This window comes from Rhyacophila brunnea, unplaced genomic scaffold, assembly GCF_057557595.1.
Source record: "Rhyacophila brunnea isolate RB1 unplaced genomic scaffold, BYU_Rbru_1.0 scaffold_12, whole genome shotgun sequence".
Classification (NCBI taxonomy): Eukaryota; Metazoa; Arthropoda; class Insecta; order Trichoptera; family Rhyacophilidae; genus Rhyacophila; species Rhyacophila brunnea.
In genome coordinates, this window is record NW_028232774.1 from 36,490,124 (window position 1) to 36,516,810 (window position 26,687).

The following is a 26,687-nucleotide window of genomic DNA, read 5'->3' on the forward strand; positions in this document are numbered from 1 at the left end:
ATCATTAAAAATGTTTTTTACCGCCCGGTTGTTTCGTACTCCTAATACCCCCCGCTTGGTGCGCCCCTATATAAAGTATCTACGCATATTGCGATGATAATATTGTATACATATTTTTTTTAAATCGTCTTGTTATTTTTACTATACTTTTGTGAAAATACCTATGTATATATATATACTTATAGGTAAGTATATTAAAACTCTATTACACATGAGTGGTCCAGGAGTCCTGACAACAGATTCATAAACTGTCATATTGAGGGAAATTAGTAATCACTATTATGAGTATTATGACATTACAAAATAATAATTAATATGTGTTTCACCACAACAAACGAAAATGATACCTACCGAGTGCAGTGCATTTTAAATTTGTTATTTCAATTTTTCAACTTTGATGATCTCTTACTTTGTGTCTGGACGAAGGCGTGGTAAAGATCTCTACAGAGAAGCGGGTCGGGAAGGTCTCTGAGGAACTCCTTCAGGAGGGTGGCCACGTCATGAGGACATGTCTCCGAGTCAAGGGGGCCTTCCTTGCCGCAGTCCCACTCCTCCCGTAACTAAAAAAATTGTCATTCACGTCGTTTTACATACGAAACAATATAATAATAACAACGTTCAAAGGTTCGGGCTTAGATTCCAAATCGTACCAATAACCGATAGTAATAAAAAATACCTCTTGAATGTCGGTAAAGTCATAAATAATAATAACCTCTATTATGTAGTTACATCAAACGAATATTATGATTTATTTTAACCACCGATTACGCGCCTATTGCCCGTTTAATTTTATTACTTTTCAGTATGTCCAGCTCAATGGAGAAAAGGATCCAAGTCATGTTTTGATATTACCAATCGCAGCAATATGACAGCATGTTTTTATTTTCCATTGGCTCTACAATCTGTGCATCTATTCTATATACAAGACTGCTATCGGCTGCTATCGAGGGTAATTTTTCATGTTACAGTTAGGTTATGAGGAATACAGCGGAAAAGACATTTTGAAAATATCCGATATACTGGATTATTTGTTAGTTTGAGTTAGTTTAAGTTAGGTTAGGTTAGGTTAGGTTTGGTTATGTTAACCTAACAAATAATTCAGTATATCGGTTATTTTCAAAATGTGTTTTCTGCTGTATTCCTCATAACCGAACTGTACCTTTTTCATTTTTTGTATCGAAGTATTAACACTTATTGTAACAATTACAATAAGTTAGCCGTCTAAACAATCAAAAATGTCTATCTCGCTCTGAAATTTACGACACTACCAAGAGAGGTGTTGTTAAAACATAACACTTATTGTAACAATTACAACTAACTCCCGCCCCCTCTTAAAAATCAATAATAAATTATTATGAATATTTTTTCAAAGTGGACCCCCTCCAAAATCATTTATCTGTGTGCGCGCCTGGCTTGATATTAAAATCGATCGATATCAATTTTAAATGACTCGTCGTAAAGGTGAGGGTTCACAACACAGATCGCTGGCGTTTCCATCGGCATTTCCCAAATAAATTTACCCGACTGAAACTTTGCCAAATAATAAGTAAAAACGGTCGCCGCTTGCCAAGCTTAATAAGATTGACATTCCAAGATACTACTCCTTGCTTGTTTCATAGATCGCCGCTCGAAGATTACAACAAAAACATTGGTTTATCGGTGGCCAAAAAAACAGGATAGCGTTTCTCAAAGTGCGGCTCATGTACGAGCTGCGACAAAATAATTACAAGATAAAAATAACTTTATCTAAAAGAACTATTAGTATAGTGGTCTATATGCGTGGGCGCAACATTCGAGAGACGCAGGTTCGATTTCTGAGGTGTCTTACATTTTTCAAAAAGATTTTTTCTATAGGTTATAATAATATATTTTTTTCTCAGAAGTGTTTTCAAAATTATGTATGTTCTTTAAAATGTAGTTACGAATTATAGCAAAAAGTGCGATTTTCACATTTGTACTGTTAACTGATAAGCGTGACAGTAGAGTAGGCTGTTAAGATCCGATATAAATAGTACACACTAAACTTTGGCAGTCAAATGTATTTGTTTTCATTGAACTAAGGCTACAACGTGTAGGTGTAGATAGTGTTTGTTAACTTTTAAAATTCAATTAAGCCCTGCCTAATCCAAGGTAATTTATCATAATAATTACAAGATAAAAATAACTTTTTATATACAAAGTTTTTAAATTTTCTGTTGAATCATATAAACTTGACTTGACTAGCTTAAACGATCAAAAAAAATTGTACTTGATAGAAATACTGAATAATGAAATGTTATTTCATATTGATTTCCATAGTAATGCACATACTTATATAAATATTATTAAATAATTTAGTTGCTAAGACCCCCTAGCAACCAATAATGGTATCGAAATATTTTTTCATACAAAACAGAATTAACTGAAAATGAATTCAATTCTACTTAAAGATGGCTAGAAGTATTAAAAAATGCATTGGCATCGTGTTCCGATATATTCTAAAAGTCTCAAATGTCTAGCTAGTCGGGAAGTTAGTTAAAAATCGATTGCAAGATTTGTACCGGATAAATAAGAATACGACTTAAGAAAAACGATGTAAAAATACCCACAAATCACCGTTTATCGAAGATAGATAAATAAAAAGCACAACAATAAATAATCTATCTAGTTGTATTACTCAAATCAATGAAGAACCATTGCTATATGTTTTACTAATAATGATTTCAATTGGGAAATATTGCATAAATCTCTCCCGTAAAACTCAACGTCATACATAGGTATTTTTTTTATAATATATAATATATTAAGAAAAATACAATTTCATTACTTTATGCCTCTAAATAATTGTAAATAATTATATTTTTTTCATGTAAAAAGTATTTAATAGCAACACACTTTGGAACACCTCGAAAACATTTTTCTAAAATATGTTTCAAATGATGTGTATCCAATAACGAACCCTTATTATAATATTTTGGCGATTTATTCATTGTTAAGACGTACCTAGGTAACAAAGATATTTTTGAGACTCCTTTATTTGAGGCTAGGTATATGAATACTATCCGTGGCTTTATCCAACTGGCTTTCTCTTAGATATGCTTACATACCTACTGTAGTTTAAATGCTAGAGAATATCAATATTTGGCCACGTAATTTTTTTCGCCTAATACGTGGTGTAAACGAGAACTCTGCCATTCTTGGTAGTATTGACTTGTGTATCCCTGATAACTATCAGTGCATCAGTTGTTTGGTCTCCCAAGGAGCAGAACTAACCTGCCATAGGTGATGCCAATTGGGAGGGCTATAACTATGTTCTACCAGATCGCTTCGGATTTTGATATATTTCACCTACGTGAGGATGAGTATAGGTGGACGTTGTCTTATAAATTCTTAAAATAGGGTCTGCTTAGCTCATTCGGTGTACTTCCTTGTATCTAATTTATATTTTTTTGTATTTACACTTTTAATTAACACTGTTTAATAACTTAATACTGATCTATTTCTTTTTTTATACAATACTGTTTTAATAATATTTATTTGTTTTTAAATATCATGTTGTGAACGTCTTAAATTAATAATTTGTAATTTCACTATACCTATGTTAAAAAAAAATGAATTTGAAATACAATGAGCAGTTACCGGGTATCAAAATATATACAAACCCGATTTTAAGGATATTCATATTATTATACCTGATCCTGATACAACGTCCGCGAACTCGTCTCACGTATGTGGAATGTATCGATAGGTGCCTGAAGCAATTTGATTGAATATAGCCGTTACCATCCTATTCCGTATCTATATTTATGATGACTAGATTACTTAGCGATACCTGCTACTACTGCTAAGTCATCAACATATTTTAATTAAAAATAGACGAACACTGAGCGTGTATTTTATCCAAAGTGGACTGCAAATTTTGAGGATTGCTGCTTTAGGAAACTCGGATGACAACCGATAAGAAATTCCATACTTACCATGATCGCCAGAGGAAATCTGGCGCTCCACTTACCAACCACGTGGGATGGCGATTTTTATTTTTAAAAACACTTAACTAGTAAATAAATAATAAATACTTATGGTGGATATTTGTTCAAAGTAAAAAATGGCACTAAAAACATATTATGATACCAATATATGACCGTCATGAATGTAGTCGCTTTCAGGGGTGCCCAACCCAAAACCCTAAAATATTACTGAGCTTAACGGCCCACATGCTCAGCGTAGGTCAAAATGGAGGTTTTATGCTATTTTCAGAGCATGATCCTGGACATTCCTTAAACATTGTAGACGTGTTAACGTTAACATTAACGTTAACGTGTATCATGTAGACGCGCGTTTTTGAACATGTACCTAACCGAATTTTTTTTAAACGGTACATGTTCAAAGACGCGCGTTAACATGATCTTTCTCAAAGAAAGATTATAAAATATAATTTTTTATCGTAAATGTGTCACTATATAATGTTAATATTAATTTTACTAATGGTTTTGTAAATGCGTTTAAAAATTAATAAATCAAAAAATATTAACACCACTGCACATGGATGTACCGAAATATCACAAAAACATTAGAGCGAGAGGTTTAAAAGAATACTATTTTATGTAATAAAAATATTTTATGCAGTCATCAACTGTTTAAAATAAATATAAAGGATAAGAAGGTTACAAAATTATATAAATAGATTATCTACAACGTTTAAGGAATGTCCAGGATCATGCTTTGAAAATATCATAAAATCTCCATTTTGACCTACGTGGCGCACGTACCCCCTTAAGGTCCACACATAAAAAAAAGAACTTATTCAAAACATTTGATGACCTTATAATAATTAATGTGACACTTGTTTTTGTATATTGTTTGATATCTTTTTCATATTGACTGGTAATTTAGCCGACGCGCATCGCAGTTGATTGGTCGTGTTTTCATCGAGCAACCTGTTGCGACACTTCGTTTTTACTACATTTAATTTCGAAAATAACGATTCGCAGCGATATGTAGTCCCAAATGAAGCTGTAATGCACATTTTCAGTCGTTTTAATTTTGAAAATTTATCCTCTTATTAAACTCAAGTTTATTCCCATCAAACATGCACTTTAACTATATATGCTTGATTGCAGTTCTATTAGCTCCATTTGTAAAGTTGGAGGCGCTGATTCTACCTCAACGTTAAATGGGGTTAAGAATATTTTGAACATTTCCTCATACTTTTGCATTAATGCGAATCTGGTATCGAATTTTTTAATTAATTTTGTGACTTCATTAAAATATTTAAAAAAAAAAAAATTTATGGTCAATATAAAGTACGGAGTGTGTGGAGCCGGAATAAGCATAAAAATATGTAACTAGCAATATAACAAGAAAGATCTAATTTCACAACATAGGTATAATATAAATGTGGTAAATTTACGAGATTTTTTTCAAAATGCAAAATATACAAAGCTAAAAACTTCAATTATTGGGCCTTGGGCAGCAAAAATCTTTATTTGGGCCGCGGGATGGGCACGTCTGCTTAAGCTGCTTGATCACAATAAATAATAGTGAATTAATAAAAAAAAAATGTGCGATTAACTACAAACCCGTTAATTAAATATTAGAAATAATTAGAATATAACATTTCGTTTCGGGACAAGGAAGTGCAGTACTAAAAACTTTTCATTCTGACACATTTATAGTGCCATGAAAGGCGGCCGTGCACAAATCGCGGCTGTATTATATATTACAGGTGGAAATGGGGTAACACAAATTAGTCCGCACAAAAATATCACCATGTGTAATAAATTATAATCAGCATTTTTTTGAGCAAATAAATGTAAAACGACCTACAACAATGCCATCATAAATGTCACAACAAGTGTATAAATGTAACGGTCACATGTATATGCCGCCAAACCAAATGCGCCCGTACCAGTGCTCGTCAATACCGCCCGGACAAATCCGCCTAGACAAAACCTCCCGCAAAAAATACAAAAATATATAAAACAAGTGCTTTTTTGGTTTTTCGAATTGCGTATCGATAGAAATTTACATACGATAATCAGTGTAATTTGAGATTTAATCCGTTGCAGCTTTTAGTAGATTAATAACTTAAAATCATCAGTTTTTAACACTTAGTTAATGCCTTTGTGTATGGTAGTATTTCTAATTTAGAATAGGTATTTACTATTTAGGAAGGCTAGTACACAATATTGGAATTTAAGTTTAAATAAATAATATTTTTTATATCTTTATTCGTATGCTTTTTTTATTTGTGTATCTAAAAATTGTCTCATTTCTAAATTGTTTTAGCGGTAATGTCCAGGCGGTTTTGTCAGACCCCTCCCCCGCATATTATGTATGTACATAATATATCAAATTATTAGACGAATATGTAATATTATGAAGTAAATAAAAAGTGTGACCGGGAAGAATTGTTGGCGAATAATTGTGAGCGAAGAATATTGCGGACACCACGTTCGCCGTGAGGCTAAGCAACCCTTGTATTAACTATAATAATAGGTGTTATTCATAGGTTGTTCACGAGTTGCAATAGCCATCCGGTAGAACAGGGATCCAAATTCAATTAGAAATAATAAAGTGTCGAATATCTCACCTGCCGCACTCTTTTTTTAGAGGTGCTAACTCTAAATAGACCGAGGGTCCTAAGGCCGTGCGTCCGCAGGTGCTCCAGACAGCAGGCGACTATCGCGGGCACCCGCGTTGGAAGACCGGAGCCTGGGACGGTGGAACCGGCTGCCGTTGTCTCCAGGTCGCCCTCCAGCTCAGATTCGCTGCCTGCGAGACGATCTCGAGACGCCAGGCTCTCACAGGATCCGCTCTGGTGGAAAGAAAATAAACAATCATTTAATAAAATGTGTCATTAATTATACAACGCGGATATCGGTAGTTATGAAGTTGAGATGTTGAAAAAAATCTTATTCTATTGGAAGTCTACGATATTAATTTATTGTATTATGAAAATAAAGCTGAGCATAGCGCCTGTTGTACACGTGCATGGATTTACTGAGAGCAATAGTGCGTATTTAAACTATCGTGACAATAACTGTTTACACGTAAAAGTATTGACTGCCTCTCCAATCTCATTCTTCAATAGTAAGCGAGACGTGATGTTGTCATTTTATATTACCATTTGACAGGTAGTGAAAATCGATCAACCTAAAAATTCGTTCAAAGTTCCTTTTTTTGCCGGCAGGTTCGCCACTATCGTTCTACTGCGCAAAAATCCCAACTGTCGCATGAAAATTCAGAAGCTTCATAACTTTTTTGATGCATGCATGCAAGCTTGCAAGTGCAGGATAATACATGTATTTTTTTTTTGACCATGTCCGTTCCTGATAGGATCATATGGGCCTCCACAGAGTGGAGGTTTGTATTGACAGATTTTGTTCTTTACGAGAAATGGATGTCAGCCACTTGCTCAACCTATTAGGTCCATACCCTGACACACATAAATTGAAAAACAATATGTATACTTGCCAGACCCAGGATTCGAACCTGGGACCCACGGCTTTATAGTCCAACGCTGAAGCCGCGCGGCCACCGTGCCCATACATTTTCTTACTGTCAACAGTAAATCCATGCACGTGTAAACGGGGTATTAGGTTACTAATGCTAATGATTAAATTAGATGCAAGTAATTTCGCATTACAACACAATTATCGTCTGCTAACCAGAGTCGTACCCAGTCTTAGCGCAAACAAATGAGATAACGTCATAATGGCAAGAAAATATTTTGTAAGAGGTTTCATTTTATTATATTGTGTTGCTAGGAAAATAATTGCGGTTTATGATTCTCAATATCATGAATTTTCATTCTTCTGTCAAGATTTTTTGATTTTCCAGAACTGTTGGATTATCGTGTGTGATTTTGATTAAACTAATGACTTCAGTTGGTCGTTATCACGACGAAGGACGCTCACAATCAAGGTTTTCATTTCCATCTCGAAGTTTTTGGAACCATCGACAATAATCAATGGTAAGTTTGGCATTCTGGTTTGTCTTTAAGAGCGACAGTTTGTCTATAGACGTCACTAGTAGAGGTATGAGCAAGGTCGTGAGATTTCTCTCTCATAACAGTCATGACAATCCCACTGTTTTACGATTTAATATTGTATAAGTAATGCATATTCAACTAAATCCTTTGCCGAGCTTCAGTTACAAGCGGTGGAGTAAAAAAGCAATCAGTTTGCACACGTGTTTATTGGGTTTAGGGCCATTAGCCATTAGTCTCGAGCAAGTCGTAAATAGCACCGCATCGCTTTTCCTATGACGTCAGAGCGGCCCTTCAACGGCTTGACAATGACGTCATTCAGATGAAAATTCACTGCATTTATAAATTTGGACACGGCCGAGATTTCTTAATGTCTTCGGCCGCAGACGTTTCGATGCATAGAGGCCTAATAAACATTTTAAATTTAATCACCGAGGGGACATCTCCACCTGATGATTTCGAAGTTGCGACGTCATCGCTGACTTGGAGATAAAAATATATAGGTATCTACGAACCAAATACCAACAGATTAATAAGATCTGAAATTACTACATACATACCCACCATAAATTCCTGATTCAATAAATACACTGGTGACTAGGTACCAGTGGCGAAGGGTGGGGGTAGGCTGTTAAGATCCGCCATAAATAGTGCACACTAAACATTGTCAGTCATACGTATTTGTTTTCATTTAAATAAGACTGCAATTTACAGATGGTGTTGGTTAGTTTTTAAAATTCAATTAAACCCTGCGAAACCAAACCATATTAGATGATAGTTAAAAAATAGTCGTCTATCTATAAAATATCGAAAATTATTCAATTAAATCATACATAACTGTGAATATTTTATAGATAGAATAATATTTTTTATCTATTTTAGTTTGGTTTAGGCACGGTTTAATGAATTTAAAATAATGAACCAACAATATGTGTAATATGTATTCTTAATCCAACGAAAATAAATAAGTATGAATGAAAACGTGTGCACAATTTTGTCGTATCACCCAAAATATACCAAAACTGTTATCGTTTGGTTTATAAAAACTAACCAATACCAAAATAATTCAAACAATGGTAAGTATGTTGTAAATTTACAATATTTAGATACTTCATACACAAAAATACATATTTTTACAGTTTAGAATAATATTTGTCGTATATCCCATATCAATTTATTTATTAGCGGTTTATAATAATTGAAGATAATAATAATTATTAGGTTTCATCGCAAAAGCCAATATCACGTTTCAGTTAAACCATTAACTAGGCCATGCTTTACTTTTGATTTGTAATAAATTATTATTGTTAACGAAAATAGTTGTACAGTCATCTGTTTAAGCAAATATGGTCGAAATAGCGGTTTGCTAAATTTTTCAAACGCAGGTTTTGAGATTTTTTCTTCCAAAGTAGGTATATTCTGCAATAATATTATTTATTTGCATACATAATATTATTGCTGACGGTGCCTATATCGATAAAATACCCTTGAGAACGAAATGTATAAAATCATAATAACAAGCCAATAAAATTTGATTTTTTATTAATTCATCATGGGCACTTCTGAATTGATTATAAGTATGGCAAAGATGAGTTTTGGTCCAATACTATTTGTTTTGTTACGCCAAAGAAGTATAACTTCTAACGCGCGTACATAAGTGCACACACCGATTTTTTAAAATTAAAACTGCGCAGAAGAGACGTGCGCATTTTAGACTAGATAAGTTTGATTTTGTAAAATTATACGATTATTATACGTATAGTTTTCTAAACGCTACAATAGACAAATCTATGAAACTATGTACAGGTACCTATAATATAATGTCTGTTATCTATGCTATGGATGCAGCAGAGGTGTATACAGGCCTACAAACTTATCTAAAGAATGACCAAAAATGGAACTACGAACTACCATAGGACGCCATTTTGAAAATGTCATTCGAATGTCAGATTTTGTCCGGTTACGAGTCTTGATTGGGTAGTTTTCGACAGTGGCTCCCCCATCCCATTCTTCAGAGAAGTTTGTAGGTCTGTACGGTGGTACGCAAAGACTAATATTAACGATCGATTTGAAACTTCGATATTCGACTGAGAAAACTCTCGTAATTTTCTTTATCGGCCAATCAGAAAACCGGCTGTGTTGCTTGTACGAAAAAACACATTAAAAGGTGAAAAATTGTGTCATTATAATAATAAAAGACACGAACGTTTTATATAAAAAAAAAAAACAGAGATCAGTAGGTAAGCAGTGACGTCAGAACACGATGGCGTCTGTTCAAAATCAGAACACTAAAAACATAATGTTTGTCGATTGATTAATGATATTCTTAATTTGAATTCGGTAATTTAGTGATACAGAAGTTTTCATATTTTTTAAATTTTCTTCACGGCGATATAGTATGGACAGTAGCTATGCATTCAATACTTACTTGTTGTTTAAATAGGTATATGTGATACCTAAATTAAATTATTGCTTTTTAAATAAATGAAATAATATTTTTCCTACGTAATATTTTTATGTCACAAATAATAATTATTCATAATAGAGATTAAAATGAAAAAAAAAAATTTCTTACGTCATCTCCTCGGTCTCTGTCAAGTAGTGAAGTAAAACTGGCGTGGGAACCATGGTTACTTCCTCTCCTCAACCTTCCCGGTCTGACAGCCTCTGCACATCTTGAAAGTGGTACACCAAACACTAACCCGCCACTACTTTCTGAAATAAACAAAAACCAGTCAAACAAATGCCAAATATAACCACATAGATCACTTACTAAATACTCAACTACAAAAGCATGCGCTAAACATATAGGTACTGTTTAAGAGATAGGTTGACAGAGATTATTTTTATTTTTCGTAGAAGAATTTTATTGAAGCATATTACGACTGCTGGTTGCTAGTATACCTAGAAACCAAATCGTTTACCAGAATATTTCAGATGGCAGATTTCCACGTTAATAAAAATTACATTTACGAAAATATGGCTAAAAATGTATCTAGATATATAATAGCACAGAAAACTTTTGCAAACGCTTATTATTGTTAATAATTGGCGTTTGCAATCGTAAGAAGGAACAATTCTCGAGTGTGGAGAAATATGCGATAGACTTAAACACGTGTGAAAATATATTATTTTCAATATTTAGGTACATAGGTTTGTATCATACTATGCATTACAGCAGTGGCGAAGGGTGGAGGTAGGCTGTTAAGATCCTACATAAATATTGCATACTAAACTTTATCAGTCATACGTATTTGTTTTCATTGAACTAAGACTATAATTTACAGATGGTGTTGGTTAGTTTTTAAAATTCAATGAAACCCTGCGAAAACTAATTCATAATAGATAATAGTCAAAAAATACTAGTCTATCTATAAAATATCTAAAATTATGCTTTTAAATCACACGTAATTTTTGATATTTTATAAAGAGAATAATATATTTTATCTATCATGGTTTGGGCAGGGCTTAATTAATTTAAAAAAAACAACCAACATCATAATATGTAATATGTATTCTTAATTCAACGAATAGAAATTAGGATGACAGAAAAGTGTGCATTATTTTGTCTAATCGCACTATCAGCACTAGCATACCAAAACTGTTGTTGTTTGGTTTAGGCAGGATTTAATTGATTTTTAAAAACACCATCTGTAAATTATTGTCTTGGTTCAATAAAAACAAACACGTATGACTGAAAAAAAATTTTGTGCACAATTTATGTCGGATTATAACAGCCTACCTCCACCCTTCGCTACTGCATTAAAGTTTGTCACGTAAACGAAAAGCGCATATTGGTAATATTAAAATTTGAGAATGTTTAGGCGGCTTTGTAGTTTTTGCGTTTAGTGCTCTGACCAAAACTGGCTTCAAAGCCTTGGTCTATCTGCGGCGATCGCATTTCTATCTTATTAATCTGTTTTGTGGTCAGGGATATAAACCTTGATATTATATTTAACTATACCAATGGATCTAAAGGTGAATAATAATTGGTACCCGACCCTAAATAAACGACTATTTAAAAATGTGTCTGTATTATGTAATGAAATAAAGGGGGGAGGCGCCAATATTAGATTTTTTTTAAAAGGGAGGCGTAGTAACATAAAGTTTCGAAACCACTGCCGTATAGTATACGATAATTTTCTTTCCTATAAGAAAGCTCACGTCGAACTGTGCCACGGTGAAATGTTTTACGTACAATTTACATGTAACCAATCTAACATAGGCCCTAAATCTTTCTGCAAAAGGGAATACATCATTACATATTATTGTATGTCATACATCACGCCATGTTACAATTATTATGATTATTCATTTACATTTTTTTTCGACCATGTCCGATTCTAATAAGATCATATGGACCTCCACAGAGTGGAGGTTTGTATTAACAGATTTTGTTTTTACGAGAAATGGATGTCAGCCACTTGCTCAACCTATTAGGTCCATACCAGACTTATACGCGGCGTAAATGTGAACTCTGCCATTCTTGGTGGTGTTGGCTTGTGTGTATCTGATAATTACCTTAGGAATCGAGGGCATCCGTTGTTTGTTCTCCCACGGTGCAGAACTAACCTGCCATTAGTAATGCCAATTGGGAGGGCAATAACCATGTTTAATGACATCGCTTCGGATATTGATATATTCCACTTACGTGAGATTGAATTTAGGTGGACGTTGTTTTATAAGTTTTTAAGATAGGGTCTATCGAAGTTCACTCTGTGTGCTTCCATCTACTTTTATTTTGTTACTTATTTTATTTCTTATTTTATTACTTATTATCTTTATTTTTATTTTTAAATTTATTAACACTTATTTTATGTCATGTCGTGAACGCTTTGAATTTATAATTTGTTATGTTCATTATAATGTAAAATAAATAAATTTGATTTGATTTGATATTCTGACTGACACACAAACTGAAAAAACAATATATGTACTTGTCAGACACAGGATTCGAACCTTGGACCCACGACACCATATGCTGACGCTTAAGCCGCGCGGCCATCGTGGTTGTCTGTTCATACACGTTTAGTTACTAAATTACTTGGAATCTATATTCTATCCATCACTCTGTCACGCTCCAGCATTGGGGCGTAGGACAAGCACGAGTTCGCACCACTTCCCTTGGTCCATCGCCAACTCTCACCCCACACACCATGCTAGACCTGCAGGGTGTAGGTCACTTTTGTAGCACCGCTGCAGGGTGAAGGAGGGCCGGGCAGGCCACGGCGACGTAACCCTTGAGGATGTGCCTCAAGGAAACAAAGTGTCGCACTCTTTGATGGCATCCGGAACACGTGTCCCAGTCATTTGATTCCAGGATTCGAACCTGGGACCCACGACACTATAGGCCGATGCTTAAGCCACGCAACCATCGTGGGGTTCTTTACATAATAATATGACATTTTTGTCTCAGAATCCAATCCATTTACTTTGTACCTATTGCAAAATTCATTCAGGCGATAGCAACATCGTTATAATACTGACGTGGGTACAGAAAATTTTAATAGGGTTTTTTCATCCTCTTTGGACGTCAGTTTGTATAGAGCAGAAAAGAATGCGGATTTAAAACGAACGTAGTAAGGCGCCGTGAATTTGGCGCTTTGAAAATAAGTAGGTAGGTAGGTACAGTGGCGGCTCGTCCATATTATGCACTGTGGAACTGCAGCACCCCCAAGTAAATTGAGAAAAATGTAATATGATAATATACATAAATTTATGTATATTATATGAAAATATCAATATTATTTAAGCATGAATTAAGCTCGCCCGCGCAGCGATACATCCAATGTCCAATAATATTATCACACACCGCGGTACGTACTTGATTTTGCACAGTACCGATTTCAATATAATATTCTCTATGCTCTCTGTGCTCGTAAATGGAAGCCTAATCGATACTGCGGATCAGACAGTCCGATTTCAGTATTTCTCCGTTTCTGCGTAACGCGTGAGCACGCGCGCCACAGCGAGGAAAGAAACATAGCAATAATGATTTATTAACATTGTTAAAATTAATGTTTGCAAGCAATTTATGCAAAGTTCTTTATTTTAATTATTAATATACTTAATTAATTATTTATATTTAATTTTGATGTTATTAGTAAAATATAATCCAAATAAATAATTATTGAAGTTATACTTCTTTAGGCGCGTTTGGAAAATCAGATCAGAGTGTATTTTTGGCGTGTGACATGTAAACACATAATTTATTTTTTCACACAAAAATAAACACACTCGATTGGATTCGAACCACCAATTGTTCGGTTATCAGAACGCACTACCTTTATGCCACAGTATGATACTGCAATCGTGATGATTATACAGTATAATATTATAGTTTAGAATTGTTCCGTTGCCTAGGCAGTGAATTTATTATTGTCGGCCATTTGCAATTCCTTACATAAACAAACCATTAAACGTCAGAGTGACAGTTGGTACTTTAAAAATAAAAACAACGAGAAACCATTATATATTTTAGTAATATAAATAAGTTAAAGTGTATAGAAATAAACCAACGACATTCCAAGAAGCGGTACTTTTTCTTGAGTGTGTAATTTAGCAAGATAATTAAGAGCTAGTCGAAGAATTTAGTTTATCACAAGTTTGGTTTTTGTTTTGTTACGTAAAAGAAGTTCTAACGCGCGTACATAAGTACACACACCGATTTTTTTTTTACTCAACCGCAGCACCCCCAAATATCTTATCTACGAGCCGCCACTGGGTAGGTACCTACCTACGATCGAGCGTAAAATGCCAAAATTTTCACCGCGCCACTAATTACGAAAGTTATTGACAGGTGGTGGTGGGCTCGCAAACAAACTTATCGCGTTCGCATTCTTATTCCTGCCACTGACATATTATTATTATTCAAAATATTTATTTATAACGAAAATTAAAGTGTCTCATGTTCGGCAAAACTTGCAAAAACATCACGCGGACGGTGTGTTTGTTTGGACAAAATCCGGCGGTAGAAAATGGCCGGCAATATTCCAATTTCTAATAATTATTTGTCATCTTGTCTATATTATCAAAACTAAATTACTGTTTTATCGTAAATAGGACGACATCACGACAAAATGTTCAAATATTATTTCGACATGTGTAAAAAAATATTATACACAATAGCGTTACGTCAAAAAAGTATAGATACTTTCATTATTGTCAACTATTTATAATTCAATTTGATTTTTCAAACACTAACAATAATAACAAACATAAAGAAATATCAATATTATTTCATGGAATAGTAATAAATTATCACCTCATTTATAGAGTAATGAAAACAGTTATGCAGAATTTACAATCGTATATTTAACTTTGAAAACGATTTACTCAATTTGGTCACATATTCACTTGCATTCATTCAATTCGGAACAATCCAATTATAATAATATTAATTGCAGTTATAAGTAACTTGGCGTTGAATTTGTAGTTGTTTATTTATTTAACGGTCCACATGCCCAACGTAGGTCAAAATGGAGGTTTTTGGGTATTTTCAAAGCATTATCCTGAACATTCCTTAAACGTTGTAGATAATCTATTTATATAATTTTGAAGGCTTATTATCCTTATATTTATTTTAAACATTTGATGACTGCATAAAGTATTTTTATTACATAAAATGGTATTCTTTTAAACCTCTCGATCTAATGTTTTAGAATATAGTCGTATTTCAGTACATCCATGTGCAGTGGTGTTATTAAGATTTAATAATTTTTAAACGCATTTATAAAACCATTAGTAATATTTATGTTGACATTACGATAAAAATTATATTTATAATCCTTGTGATCCCAAATTTGACAACAATTAGGCATTTTATTATTCAAAAAATGGGCACGATTAACACATTTGAAGATACTGATTATAAGCTATGTCTTTGACCATTCAAATGTGATAAAACATCCTATGAATAATGATTATTTTATAATAATTATTGACCTAAGAATAAGGTACTATTTTTTGAAATACGCCATTTCTATTGGCATTTCCCAGTGGTTAGGCTACAACATACTGCCGTAGCCATAAGTTGACAAACGATAACTGAAGTAGGGTATAGTAGTATTCGTAGGTATAGTAGTATAAGTAGAGTATAGTAGTATTCAACGAATAATTCACAAGATTTTGAGAATGTAACATTCCATAAATATTGAACATACATAACTTGTAAATACCTACCTCAGATATATTGATATATAATATATACCCACTAGAAAAAAATCATATTTGAAAAAAAAAATACCATGCTCGACGGGATTTGAACCCGTATAACCACTGGTATCTCGCCAACTGTGCACTAACCAATTATTCTACGATATTCTATCTAATTACGATAATTTAAACTAGTAGGTCATACATGGAATGCTTATCAAATTGCGATATTATTGACGATCGGTTTATGTGTATTAAATCAAAGAATATTATTATTTTTATAAAAATCGATGTTTTTTAAAATAAATATAAAAAATATTAAAACGATGAATTAGTCAAAAATCTACACGACAAAAAATTGAAAACTAAATATTAACAATAAATATGACCATAAAATATAATGTAATATTAAGATGTGACGACCCTGAACACATTTTATTTCATTTTTTTTACAATAATTATTGTAAGTTTTACAAGAATTAAAATTTTTTTTTTTTTGAAAGATCAATGGGAAACGTAGCAGAGGACGGCACCGCATTTCGTGGCTTAAGAACCTCCGTGATTGGTACGAGTGCAGCTCCACCGAACTGTTCCGGGTAGCAGACGACAAAGATAAGATCGCCTTGATGGTGGCCGACCTCCGCTAGGGGATGGCACAATAAGAACAAGAATGTTTTCAGATACATATTTATTAATTAATACAGTTTAACTTATAAATTATCAAAAAAAATCTCAAATTGCAAGCTTCGTATTTTCCGCTAGGTTCTCTGCTGGCAAGCCTCTCCCCCTTAATTTAGAAAGTAATTTTGAACTGCTTGATTTAAATGTTTGATATCGACTGATTAATGATATTCGAGTGAATTATCGTCTGAGCTCGTTAATTATAATTTACGTTGATAGTATTTGTTACTGTAACTTATCTGGTTTTTAAGAATATGAACCAATATGAAAAAAATATGTTCATTCAGTATGTACGATTATGAAATAAAATTAAATAATATTACGTAGGTATTTTAAATAAGACACCCGTATAAACATACGCTGCCTTGACGAGCTGTCAAAAATAAGATTTATTTTTAAATTCGGAGGATCCACTTTTATCCGGTTGGCGAAAAATTAATTTGCTTGCGTATTCAAGAATCGAATCCGAGATTTCAGCCGTCTGTTTGTGCACATTACAAACGCAGCAAAAAATAGATCGAGTACAGATTTAGCCGCTTCATCATTGGGATACAATATACATGAACATTCAGCGCGTGACACTTGCATACATATTATTTTCCGGTGCAAAAAAAAACAAACAAAACAAAATCAGTCCGAAGTAACGCAATACGAGCTGATTACGGAATATCCGCTTTAAAAGTCTATGATCTACAAACTATAATATGCAGAAAAAAAGCTTTCGAGAAAAATGCCATCAAAACAGTGCCAATCTTTGGTTTCGTATTATGTCTCATTTAAAATAAATTAGTAAACAAGATGTGAGTCATATCAAAAAGCCACATTATAGTATGTAGAGTTTTATCAAATAATATTGTATTTTGACAATTTTCACGCTTTATTACAACGTTTTTCTTAGCTCGTATTCTTATTTGTGCGGTGGTTCTTTGTCCGGTACAAATCTTGCAATCGATGTTTAACTAACTTCCCGACTAACTAGACATTTGAAACTTTTAGAATATATCAGAATACGATGCCAATGCATTTTTTTAATACTTTTAGCCATCTTTAAGTAGAATTGAATTCATTTTCAGTTAATTCTGTTTTGAACATATATAATTTTGAAAAACACTTTCTGAGAGAATATATTATAACCAATAGAAAAAATCCTTCTTGAAAAAAAGTAAGCCAACCCGACGGGGAATCGAACCCTGTATCTCCCAGGTTTACGCCTTGATCCGCGCATTACCACTATGCTACGAGGTGACATACTAATTGCGACAAATTTTAACTATTGGTCAATTTTAATACCTACTCATCAGTGCTCTTCCAAATCAAGCTACTTTGGCAATCGATTTATGTTTCTTAAATTAAAGTAGGTAACTATTTACTAATTACTTTGATTACTAACCAACGTCGTAGAATTTCTCCAATATTTTTTAGATGTAACTACTTGCACTTGCTAATAATTTATAAATAACTATTTCTTTTATTCAACGAATAATTCACAAGATTTAAGAATATATCATTCTGATTATTGAACATATATAATTTTGAAAAATACTTTCTGAGCCAATAGAAAAGTATAAAAAGTTATTTCGACACCATTATTGGTTGCTAGGGGCCTGGGGTTCTAGCAACTAAATTATTAATATATACGTGCGTTACTATGGAAATCAATATGAAATGTCAAAATGACATTTCAGTATTATTTCTATCAAGTACAAATTTTTTTGATCGTTTAAGCTAGTCGAGTCAAGTTTAAATGATTCAATAGAAAATTTAAAAACGTTGTATATAAAAAGTTCTTTTTATCTTGTAATTATTTTTAATACATAACATAATTCTATTGGGTTTTTATAGGGTTAACGAGGAAAGTGAGTGTTATATTTTTTATTATAAATTACTATTTATATAGCATAGTATTTATTATATGATAAATGAGAACCACCTAAGTAGGTAAGTTAAATTTAATACGTGGCCAAATATAATTATTGTCTAGTGTTTAAACTACAGTATGTAAGCATACTTATGAGGAAGCCAGTTGGATAAAGCCACGGATAGTATCCATACAACCTCAAGTAAAGGAGTCTCAAAAATTTCAACTCAAAAACTCGCCCCACCATAAGGTCGTATTTCAACAGATGCGGTGTCCAAAAAATCGACCCACTATCAAGCCGGCTTCTTACTTAGGAGTTGTAGAGAATTTTTAATACCGTAACATCCGAAAAGACCCGGGAAGTACGCAAGACGAAGCCCAAAATTTATAGTGCCTTTTTACAAGAATGATGACCACTAAATCTCAGCTTACTATCATACGCAATGCCAAGATCTCTTACAGATGGTATTTGCGAAAGAACTCTGCCATACATCGAATATTGAAATTATATATCTAGGCTCTAGGTATATTTATAAGAAGTGTTTTCATCATGTCTCTAATTTCAATGAACACCGCACAATTCTTTATTGGATTTTAGCTGTCAGTATATTATTGATCAAATATCTATTTTTAATGTATCAAATTATTCGACCGCAATAATAAATTCCCAGCCACTCATATACCGGTAAACAACTATTTACCTGTGTCAGCAGATTGATTGGCGATATTAAATACAGAAAATTAATCTAATATCCATTCCCATAGTATCATATTATATTATGACTGTAATAATAAATAAAATTCACAGTTACTCGTTCAATATAAATATGTACTGGAATATGATGTTTAGCTATTACTTTCGACTGTATAAATTACGAATACTGATTTATCAAAATGTCACTCGAATATACATTTCCAGTCTGTTACCATCGCAGTCTCTATATCGCTTCGCCCAACATCTGATTGTACCGAGATGCGGACCTCGGATCCGTACCTATAGTAAGTTTAGTATTGTAACATAACTGCTGTAACATACTATTGTACCAACCGTTACGCCTAATAAAACTCGTTCCTGCATACATCTTCGACTTCTTCATCATCATCATCATCCTCAACACCATAACATACGACACATCGACGACTCCCAAAGCGTGAACCCACACATCGAACACCACAGGTTGTTATTATTTACACAGGTGTATCAGAATGTGAATAATAAGTGTGTTGAAAACAAGACGGAAGTTTTCGTACGGGCTAATCGTGCAATTTAAACTGACTTAGATTGCAGGCTCGTGGCCAAAGAATGTCAGGCTAACTCTTGAGCAATTCACGATAACAGATTATTTATTGGACGCGATGCAGAAGTTATCTTTTACACAGCATTATTAATATGATCTGTTTTATATGTCAGCCGATGATTTAGGATCACAATTAAATTAACAAGAATAAAAGTGAATATGAATGTAACACATTATCTGACTTAGTCGAAACCGCCAAATGTCTTTACTGATAACTAGTTTTTATCACAATTAATTATACCTAATGTAAATTGCCAGTCTTCTTCTGTCATATCTGCCCCTTAGTTGGAGCATATGGACACCACGCGGCGCCTCCAAGAATCCCTGTTGCTTGCTAGTCTTCTTGCTTCATTCCAGGTCAAACCAGCATCCTATACACTCTATAGATAGTATTTAGCGGCCTTCCGCAGGAATCCGGTCGGCTTGAAGAACAGGCAAGCCAGATTGAGGATCTCTTCTGACAACCGCAGCACGTGGCTGAGCCAGGTCCAACGTCGTCTCTTCACTCTCAGCATAATGAGAGGCTGCTTGGTGCGTCCTCTTATCTCCTCGTTGCTCTTAAAGTCATACCACCCGCACACCCAGTATCCGTCGCAAAAATCTGTTTTCAAAACGCAGTATACGGTTGCTCGGAGCCTTCGTAAGGTGCCATGATTCACTACCGTATAGAAGCAGCATGTCAGTAGGTATTTAAAAAGCCGAATATGTTCATTATTTTGCTAGTTTGGTATGGCATCTTTGAAATATATTTTTGATAAAAATTTATTAAGTAGGTAATAACATGTGCTATGTTCATGTTGTGCATAACGCAGAAAGGCCACAAAAGAAAACAATGTATAAGGGAATAGACAAGCGTACCTACGCGATGTGATAGAGGTCGCCAAGCAGGTAAAATGGCAATGGGCTGGAGTGGACAACAGCTGAACAAATGCCATTATATAATGGTATTAATAAACGACCACAATGGCGCCTCAAAGCTCGCTGGAACCGTATCCGGAAATTTGTACGTAAACAGTTCAACGTAGAACACTTATTCGTGTGCCGCAGTACGTGAAACATGAGTTCGTGCAACATTTAATCAAATGACGAGTTCTTCGTTGAACATTTCACCGTGGAATACGTATTCTACAACATGTGGCGCTGGTTTGCTGTTCCAATTAGATTCAATACGAATTTTATGAGATGTCTTTATTGGTTTTAAATAATTTAATGTTAAAACTACATAAATATAATTACAATATGAAAGTATTTCTAATTTAGTTACCTACTTATTTTCTTCCGTCTTTCCCATATACTCCGATGGTTTAAGTGCTATAATTTTACATACATATTATATGTTACCGAAATAGCATTATTTACTTCAAAATTGTAAATAAAAAATATTATATTTCTTTACATTCGTAAAAGAAGTGGTTATGTCGGTATGTCATTTTTTCCAGTACAAACGATGCTTTAATGCCTTTCAAAGTCATTAATTGATAATTTAAATAATAATATGCACTATAGTTTTTTTATGTTGTTTTTAATACAAGCAAAGTAGTAGTAGTATAGTCAATAACCACGTGATAAAGAATATGTTATTTACATTATGTAAGTATCATGATAGGTTTTATTTTGTTAACTTTACTGTCAATTCATGGTGGAACTGCATTGTTGTTGTTATATTATTTCTGTCGCTTTGGAATTTGCTTGATAAATATTGTTTTAAAAAAATGTATTCAGTTGAAAATGTCCCTCTGAGGCGGACGAAACCTGTCCTAATTAAAAGTGGAATAAGTACTACAAAAAATGCGTTTTATTAAATTAAAACAACACTATCATAATATGCATTAAAGTTTCTAACATAAACGAAACGCGCATTAAATATTGGCAATATTTGAAGACACTAAACGGGCTTAGTATTTCTTGCGATGCTGGCTTCAAATTCTTGATCGATGGTGACTGGCTTTCGCATTTCTATCTTTTAATCTGTTCTGTGGTATGACCTATAGATATTTAAAATGGGTAGGTACTGTTCGGTTATACGGAATACAGAGGAAAACACATTTTTAAAATAGCCGATAAACTGGATTACTTGTTAGGTTAACCTAACCTAACCTAACCTGACCCAACCTAACCTAACCTAACCTAAACTAACGAAAAATATTCTCTTAGGTATAAGTATAAAATAAAACAAATCAAATGTTTCTCCTACACATAATTTTGCGTGCGGACAGTGGACTAATTGAATTAAAACTTATTGTAAGTAGGTATTATTGAAAATACAATACCTACTTTAATTTTAAAATGTTTTTACCTAAGTATATAGATAAATGCTGTTATTTAATTCATTTAGGATAATATCGATCTTTATATATGTAAAGTATGCAGTACCTACCATGTCCTAAATATAATTAAAAAATCAATAACTCATGTAGTGTTTTGAAATAAATCAATTACAAATCCATTGTATTTTGGTGGAATCTTCTGAGACTGCATTTCATAAAAATGACAATAGACGACGTATCCAGATGGTAATGATTTTGTATAGAAATTAAGGTCAGTTTATTGTGTAGGTATGTCCTTTAACTATCACGTGCTTCTATTATTGTGTGCACAAAAAATATTTGGCCACTGTAACATACCTAATATCCGGAGTTAGGGTTTATAAATAAATGTACCTACAGATATTTCACGGGCCCCCTACCTATCGCTAAAGATAAAGACAGTGTGATGCTCTTTTTCAAATGGTGTACGCGGTAGAATAAATGTGTATATTTAGTGTTTTTGTATATTTGAATTCATCTATTTGTCTTTTTTTACTATTCGAGAGAATTTGTGATGTGTTTAAATCACTTATCTGGTCGATTCGCCACGCCGGGCCCTTCCTGAGCCCGGGCCCCCAGGCTAGAGCCCTATCAGCCCTCCCTTTGTGGGAGCCATGTCCAGTGGTATCCAAGAAGTACATAACGTCCGCAAGGTAGACCTAGAGGCCGCTGGATCAATGAAATGATCAAGTTCTGCGGAAGTACGTGGCAAAGCAACGCACAGGACAGAGAGAAGTGGAGCAGCTTGAAGAGGCTTTCATCCAGCATTGGATAGATTCAGGCTTAGGGTTTAGGGTAGGTTTGTATGCTATATTTTAACAGCACCTATCTTGCTGCTGTTAAAATATAGCATTTATTGCAACAATTACAAACATCTTATTGTAATAATTCTTACAATAAGTGTTGGTCTCACGTTAGATTAAAACACACATTAAAAAAACAACATGTATTTTTTATCCAGTCACGGGATTGAACCCACTTTTTATATGGAACCGCTCTGCCAAGTCGGATACCATACCTTTATTATCAGGATATGCTAAAGTTACCCATGTAGTAGTACCTATCTATAAAGTTGCAAAGATCAATCATATCCAAAATGAATTCAATAAATGCAGTCATCTATATAAGTAGGTATATTTATTTTTAAGTTCGTATTTTCAATAATATCCATTTACAAAAAGTTTCAAACCAACATTGTCCATAATATTATTTTAAATAATAATCAAGAAAAATAATAAGAACACACATTTTTTATAATACTATAATAAAATTTCAACATATTTGGTAGTAAATTAAAATAAAACGCAATAAGCCACATTAGACACATTTTAAAAAACAACGTGTATTTTGGTACATCCGAGGGATTGAACCCACTCTTCATAAACGACCGCTCCCCCACCTCGGGCACAAATATTTAAAATTAAAGTAGGTACTACGTACTTATCTATAAAAATCTATAATATCCTAAATGAATCAAATAACAGCATTTATCTACATACCTATGTACCTATATACATTATTTTTTTTAAATTAAAGTATATTAGGTATATTAGGTATTGCCATCTTTGTATTTTCAATAATGCCTACTTAAAAAAGGTTTCAAATCGACATGTCCATTGTGCACACGCAAAATTTATATGTATAAGAAACATTTGATCTGTTTTTACATACAAATATAAATATACATATTAATACAATAAGAGAACATTTTTCACGTATTTTTTTTATTTAAATGTTTTGGTAAGATTATAGGATTTTGAATAAAACATTTGAAACCATAATATTCTAATAATAAAGATAATCTCCTAATATAATATTTTACCAATTACCACCAATAAATAGCTGTTGATAATTTATACCATTAAAGTGCAATATTACTAACTAATATACTAATACTAGCTAATACTAATATATTACACAGGGAATTATAAATATAATATTATTTATTAATCATATTTAAAACATATATCTATTTCGGTAACGGACAATACTAATGTCTAAATAAAACACTTAAAACAAAACCATCATAATACAAGGAACACACATTAGAAAATAGGTAGGTAAGTAGATTATGAATACAATCACATCGTATAGGTATACTATTTATGTAGTTTCAACATTAAATTATTTAAAACCAATAAAGACATCTCATAAAATTCGTATTGAATCTAATTGGAACAGCAAACTAGCGCCACATGTTGTAGAATACGTATTCCACGGTGAAATGTTCAACGAAGAACTCGTCATTTGATAAAATGTTATACGAACTCATGTTTCACGTACTGCGGCGCACGAATAAGTGTCCCACGAAGAACTGCATACGTACAACTTACATGTAACCCGCTGGAACTCATAAAATTCGGTGAATGTGCGTGGCAGCGAAGAATTAGAACCAAGAAAAGTGGAGGAAGCGATCGACCCCGGCTGGTGATGATCAGGTAAATGTATATTATATTATGACAATAATTGATAGTTGTAGATTGGTCAGGAAATTAAAGGCCGGATGGGCAGATGCCCTTTGATCTCATTTATAAAGTTTCACAATGGAATGTAAGTTGGTACTTAATCAAATTTGAAAATATGTACTTCAATAATTAATTTATTAATTAATTAATTAATAACAAACAAATAATTACAAGATAAAAATAACTTTTTATATACCACGTTTTTAAATTTCCTGTTGAATCATATAAACTTGACAATCCTATGTATTAATAAAAACTTTTTATTGTACTTGATATAAATACTGATTAAAATAGAATACTGAAATGTCATTTTGACATTTCATATTGATTTCCATAGTAACGCACGTATATATTAATAATTTAGTTGCTAGGACCCCTTTAGTAACCGACAATAATAACTTTCCATACAAAACAGAATTAACTGAAAATGAATTCAATTCTGCTTAAAAATGGCTAAAAGTATTAAAAGAATGCATTGTCGTCGTGTTCTGATATATTCTAAAAGTTTCAAATGTCTAGCTACTCAGGAAGTTAGTTAAAAGTCTTCAATCGTCCAATACAAATCTTGGACAAACAAGAAAAGGTTTATACTGGACACACAAGAAAAAATCTGTACCGGACAAACAAGAATACGAGTTAATAAAAACGTGGTAAAAAATTTAACTTAGCAAATTACATGCGACACTGACATTGTCCGATATTGTCCAACTTTACAATAGTACGGCATGACTATCCTGGTAAACACATCGTACAAAATCTTAGCATCAACTTCGGATAAAACATTATTAACATTAATATATTATTAATCCAGTTCATTTATAATCTAATGTAGGTGCCTACCTTTACAGTCATAATTTAAGTAAATAGAGCAAAGTATTGAAAAGCATAGCCATATCAAAGTGAACCAAAGTTCGCGTACTATTGAGACTTGGGCTATAAAGACAAAATAATGAGTATATAATAATATTATATGTGTTAGAAGCATTTCACCGTGGCACAGTTAACCGTGAGCTTTCTATCGGAAAGAAATGACCCTATACTATACTGTCTCCAATTTTATTAGATTCAATATGAACATTAATTCAATTTTCATAGCTGATTTTGACAAAATTCATGAATTCAAGAATGAAAACCTAACCTAACCTAACAAAAAATCCAGAATATCGGCTATTTTCAAAATTTGTTTACTGCCGGCTTCCTGTAAAGTGTAAACCGACAAGAACCGTGTTTATTTAGACATGGATTTTAGTACTATACGACTCAAAGAGTTTTGACGGTCTTTAATATACGGCCATATATTTCCGATACAACATTTCACGGTAAAGTGTGATACGGCAAACTGCATACGTACAAGTTTCCGGACACGGTGAGAAGCGTATGCTAAGGTTTCCATGGATGGTAAAGAGGACAGATATATCTGATCTGAAATAAATCACGTGGAAGACAGGCACTCTAAAATATGTCTCCAAATAGGTTCAATGCGTGAGAAGGAAGCCGTCTTACCCTTACTAATTAAATTAAGAACGCTACGAGTCTCATAATACCTTAAAACTATGCAGGCTAACTAGGCGATTAATTAAAAGTAGTCACAATCTTCAACAATGAAGGTCACGAAAACGAAACCATCAATCTCAATTAGAATAACTAATATTATACAACGTTTTTCTTACCTCGTATTCTTATTTTTTGTCCGGTGGTTCTTTGTTCGGTACAAATCTTGCAATTGATTATTAACTTACTTCCCGACTAGCTAGGCATTTGAATCTTTTAGAATATATCAGAACATGATGCCAATGCATTTTTTAATACTTTTAGCCATAAGTAGAATTGAATTCATTTTCAGTTAATTCTGTTTTGTATGAAAAGTTATTTCGACACCGTTATTGGTTGCTAGAGGTCTGGGGTACTAGCAACTAAATTATTAATACATACGTGCGTTACTATGGAAATCAATAT

General features: G+C 33.1%; 1 protein-coding gene across 6 annotated transcripts in view; it reads right to left on the bottom strand.

Annotated features, from left to right (window-relative positions):
• RhoGAP102A (Rho GTPase activating protein at 102A) overlaps positions 1-26,687 on the bottom strand; it is a 97,692-nt gene that overhangs the window by 16,454 nt on the left and 54,551 nt on the right. For all 6 annotated transcript variants that reach the window (XM_085961218.1, XM_085961216.1, XM_085961214.1 and 3 more), the window contains 3 exons: positions 10,545-10,684; positions 6,572-6,796; positions 410-560 (listed from right to left, as the gene is read on the bottom strand). In XM_085961218.1, coding sequence (XP_085817344.1) covers positions 410-560; positions 6,572-6,796; positions 10,545-10,684 — 516 coding nt within the window. The remainder of the gene's footprint in view (positions 1-409; positions 561-6,571; positions 6,797-10,544; positions 10,685-26,687) is intronic.